We start from the raw sequence: 5,030 nt of genomic DNA on the forward strand, positions 1-5,030 counted from the left end.
TTGTTAGTTGTAATTAAGAGTGTTTTGGAGAGTTAAGATAAAAGAAGAGTGAAATTTCAGTAACGAAAAAGTTGCTTGTAGATTTCTTGAATATGACTAGACTTTGTAGAGGAAGTAGTAAAATTATGGGAGTCTTTATTGGATAGAATAAGAAAAGTCTCCAAATGGATTTTAATGTGATTTGATGGTGGTCCACGTGATATACATATAAAATTCTTCAATTGAGAAATCTAAGTGGTTATCCTAACGAGGTGGTTAGATATATCACAACTATGATATGGGGACATAATAATATACATCTTAGGTTGCAACTTATCCAGCCATTGATTTTCCTGTTTCTTGATGACATGCATGTTAGAATGAACCCAACATCTGAATTTTCTGCTTTTGTTCTGTACTTAATATACAAACCAACAAAATGGGTAAAGATCTTTTTGAAGAATAGCAGGAAAAGAAAATGCTAAAATTCAATCTATAAATTCAAGTAAATTTAGCTTATGATCGAAGTGGTTTTTCCAATACAGCAGAAAAGAAAGACTTATCCTCCAATTTATCTGTCTTTGGAACAACTCTCCACAGTAGCATCTTGTAGTGTAGCCTGGAAAATTCATCCAAATACATCTTCAACTCATCTCTTTTGCAGAAGAATCGATCCACCCAAAGAAGTCCTTTGGGTCGAAGAACACGATCCCAATCATGAAGTACAAACTGAAGAAGATCTATTCCCATCCACCCATCTAAAAATAGGGTAGAATGTACAATATCGAGTGTGTTATCAAAGAAAGGCAGTCTTGAGCCAATTGATAGGTAAAGAGGTAAGAGGCCTCTAAGTGCAATCACCTCATTAAAAGGAGCCCCTAAGTTTAGGGTAGCTGATGCAATCGTTACATTTCTTTCCTTCATTAGTGCAGCAAATGTGCCGGTTGTGGGGCTAAAATCAAGTCCAATTCTGATCTCTCCTGGCTTCAATCTAAGAACTTCATCTATGGTGAATTCAGCTGAAGTTGATTCGTTGGTTGGGATTTCCCATCCTCTTTTCGAAAGATCAAAGCAGTTTGAACATTTGAAGAAGCCTCTTTTGCCTATTGTTCCATTAGACACAAGACAGGAGTAATCTTTGCACTTGTAGTGACTCCACATAATGTTGGTGTCAGCCGGTTGAGACCAAAGGGACGAGTTTATTGGAAGTGGTTTACTGTAACGTGGAGGTGTTTTCGAGAAGCATCGTCTTCTTGGTAATGGATCGCAGCCACTGATCATAAGCTTCTGAGCGATGTCCCAGTCATCAGGGCACATCCTATAGATCTTATAACCCATAAAGCGATTTACATTTGAGGCCATGTTGGCACAAAGGAGTCCTACAGTTGGGCTAATAGCTTCCACCCCAAGGAAGTTTTTCTTCCCAATCAGTCTATTTGGTTTCAAAGCGGTGAAGTTATGAAGCTCACCTGAGTTAAAACTATGAGTATCTGATCCTTGGTTGATTTCACTTTCATCAGGGTCGCTGAAGTCTTCGTCTACACTGCTGACTTCATTTGTACCGGACGAACTGCTGTCGTAGAAATCTGATAGGGCTTCTGCAAACTTGTCTAAAGATGTGGCAATATGTAGAAGTTGATCCGCAAACGTTGTTAGTGCTTTGGATTCTGCACTTGCAACATGTAACTGCTCCAGCAGAACTCCCACTTGGCTTTGTAAATCAGCGATTTGATTCAGAAGTGAATGAGGCAAGATGAGTTGGCCTCGGGAGACACTGGCCACGGAAGTGGTGGATCTGAAGAGTAGCTGGGAATAGAAGATGTTGGAGCTTAAGATTGCAGCCATTAGGATGCTTCCAAGCACACACAGACATAGCATTACAGGAAGGGCAGCAGGAAGCCATTTTCGAGATTTCGACACACTTGGTTTCTGCATTTCTTGGTTGAGGTTGAGCTTTGTACGAGGAGCTATCAAACCATCAAGTTTTTCATTATATCCCAAGAGCTATTGAGTATTGACTTGATTGGCCACTTGGATTTTCAGGTTGTTTTACTTCCTTAACTCATCCCTAGATGTTTGACTTACAAAATTCTACTTTTTCCCCCTCCAATAGGGACAACTTGGAATTTTATTCGTCTTTGACAATCTCGAAGTGGTGAACATTGTTATTGTTAATGGCTTGATTTAATAAAGTGGCGTTTAATTGCAGTTGGTGCAATGATCTGGATACTTGGAAGCACTTTCAATGCCTCAGCAATAAAAAAATAAGCTACCATAACTTATGGAAGGATAGAAAAATGACGAGATGCATTTCACATGGTGTTTTAGAGGGGTGTATGAACCAATTGTTGCTTAGTTTAATAACATTGCTTGTAAAGAGAGAGAAAAGGTAAAAGATAATGGGCAGAAGTAGATCCATGCCACAAGAATTACAAAAGCATCATCTTCAGCTAAGAAGTTTTAACGGGTAATATCATCATAATGAATTATATTCTACGAGGTTTACAAATCTTAAGACAATTGTAAGAACTTGTTAAGCCAACAGAACATCTTTACCACAAGCTGTAGGGTAAGGGCATGTGTTTCCATCAAAGCTTACGACCAAAAAGAATGGTTAAAAGATACGACCATCGCAAAACTATAACTGGAAAACAGTCTAGAGCAGAGGTCGACGAAAACTATTAAAGATTCTGGGGTACGCACAGATTCCTTATCCTGCATAAGTTATTCAGTCTTCGCAGTTATGCACTTGGTTCTTCTTTGTCATCTTCATCATCCTCTCTATCTTCATTTTCATCTTCTTGACCATCATTTTCATCATCACTGTGGTCATTAATGTCATCATTCCCAGAGTCATATGGATCACCATGATTTCCAGCATCTTTTCTACCTAGTTTGGCATACTGCTCAAGAGATGTAGAAGGAAATATTTCACCCACTCTACCATTTTCTTTGTTGGTTGTGGTTTTTGATGAACTTTTAAAACTATTTTTATCCATCTGTTACAACAAAGTAAGGTAAGCATTAAGGCATTTGACAGAACAAAGCACCAGAAAATAACAACAGATAAAGGAATGGATGGCAATGTTGATATATGAAGAGTAACTCCAAGTACATATGTCCCACTCAGCTTAGAACTTGCCAATGCAGAGGTATAATGGTATATTGGAGGTACATTCAACATATTCAAAAGCACTGCTGAATTCCATCTGCACTGAGTCTTAGAGAGCCCAATTACATTTCTCCTTTCCTTGATGTTTAAGTTGATGACAGAATAAATGCATTATCAACCTTGATCTGCATACTGATTTTAAGTAACTTGTCCAAAAATAAATACATGCCTATTACATTTTCTCACTCAAGCAGAAGCAAGAGACGAATCATAAGAAATGCAAGAAGAAATTTTGTATGTCTTGTCAAACTAATAAAGACTGATTTGTTTATCTAATTAAGATATATCTTTTTTATGAAATAGCTAACATCCAATGGCAATTGTTGGTCTAAGATTCAAATATCCTAGCACCATCGGATCTTGCCAGAAAGAACCATATCATCTCAAACAAGGTAAATTCAATTCAATAAAGCCTAATGTAACTTCTAAGCATTAGTTTAGTCTTTCCTTCTCCTGTTACATCAAGAGATTATTAACCTAGAGGTGTAAGCTACAAAGAGCTTACTATAGTTTACAATCACAAGAACTCATCAACAATCACAACTTCAGGGTAAGCCATTTCGACCTCAATCAAGAAACCCTTACAATCAATCACAATCAGGAAAAGACTGAAATCTCATAGTATAAAGGTAAATCCCTTCTATGTTACTGCTTTATCAGAAGTTTGGATCCACTAAAATTTTATTATGCATCACCAAAGTAATAATTAATTGGATAGAACTCCTAATTATTAGCATAATCATGAACCATAATGATTACTATCATCAAATAGTTGCAAATTATTCCAATGCAAAGAGTTCAATTTATCAGTAGCGGACGATTGAAAGCAATAAGAGAATCATCACTGGACACTTACAGCACGTAATAATGTTCTTCTATCCCTCTCTCGAGCATTTTTAATAGCCTAAAACAACATTCGTGAAAATCAACCATCAAAGCAAACATAACATCTAACACTGAAAGCAACTAATAAATAAGAAAAGATATAATTCCAAACCAACCTCCTCAAGCATCTTTTGCTCTTCTTCAACCTCCGCAGAATCCCTATATGAACACAAAATGATAAGTTCGGCATTTGATCTTTACCCGAAATATATGCAGTGGAAATGAGAAATCATAAATTTCTCAAAAGATTCAAAAACAAACCTCCCAACTATTTGATTAACGCGACATCGACACTTTGCACATACTTTTCGCTCCTTAGCACATCCTAAAACAAAATATCCATCCCAATTTTATTAATTTCAATAAAATAAATACATTTTAGCAAAATATGTCTGCTCAATTTAAATAGCAACTTTAGAATCAAAACAAGCAAAGAACTAAAAGCAGAGGAAACGAACCAGAACAAAGATTATGATAGGCTTGACGCACATTACGTTTGGAGCAAAGCTGACTGCCAAAAACCAATCCATAAATAAATAAATAAAAATCCACAAAAACCCATTATTACTCCGAAAAGAACATACCATTTTGCAGGCTCCGTTAGGGGTTTATATTTGCCGTAACGACGTTTCCAATCGATTTGTTCTTTGCATCGAGGGCAAACTCCAGTTATTTCAGAGTAAGGCCTTAGCTTCCCTCCAACTTCCTATTAAAAAAATGAATTTCTTAGAAATTAAATAAAAAAATGTGATTAAAACATTAAAAGAAAAACTAGTATTTATTTACCTTCTCGTTGATTTTAACACCGGCGTTTGGCTTCCAGGCGTAGCTGTTTTGGTGCTTCGGTGGCCCTCGCCGACTACTCATCTTTTGCTTGCTGCCGACTCGATCACCCTTTCTCTTACTAACCTTTGGAACTTAATAGTTAAACCTAGAGTATTTTTCTAACTCTTTTTTCTTTTTTTTTTTCAAACTGACAAACAACATAAATTTG

General features: G+C 36.6%; 2 protein-coding genes across 3 annotated transcripts; both read right to left on the bottom strand.

Annotated features, from left to right (window-relative positions):
- Positions 1 to 495: 495 nt before the first annotated feature.
- Positions 496 to 1,914, bottom strand: LOC107951887 (probable methyltransferase At1g29790). The gene has a single exon (XM_016887057.2). The coding sequence runs from the start codon at positions 1,912 to 1,914 to the stop codon at positions 496 to 498; it is 1,419 nt and encodes a 472-aa protein (XP_016742546.1).
- A 402-nt stretch (positions 1,915 to 2,316) lies between these two features.
- LOC107951888 (uncharacterized protein C9orf85 homolog) lies at positions 2,317 to 5,030 on the bottom strand. 2 transcript variants are annotated; one of them, XM_016887058.2, is made up of 7 exons: positions 4,823 to 5,030; positions 4,621 to 4,742; positions 4,495 to 4,547; positions 4,298 to 4,361; positions 4,153 to 4,195; positions 4,008 to 4,055; positions 2,317 to 2,978 (listed from the first exon to the last, which is right to left on the bottom strand). In XM_016887058.2, the coding sequence occupies exons 1-7, from the start codon at positions 4,901 to 4,903 to the stop codon at positions 2,721 to 2,723; spliced, it is 669 nt and encodes a 222-aa protein (XP_016742547.1). In that variant the 5' UTR covers positions 4,904 to 5,030; the 3' UTR covers positions 2,317 to 2,720. The 2 variants fall into 2 exon arrangements, with proteins under 2 accessions (XP_016742547.1, XP_016742548.1); XM_016887059.2 differs by lacking the exon at positions 4,008 to 4,055 and having other exon boundaries at positions 4,823 to 5,024.

Source organism: Gossypium hirsutum, chromosome A07, assembly GCF_007990345.1.
Source record: "Gossypium hirsutum isolate 1008001.06 chromosome A07, Gossypium_hirsutum_v2.1, whole genome shotgun sequence".
NCBI lineage: Eukaryota > Viridiplantae > Streptophyta > Magnoliopsida > Malvales > Malvaceae > Gossypium > Gossypium hirsutum.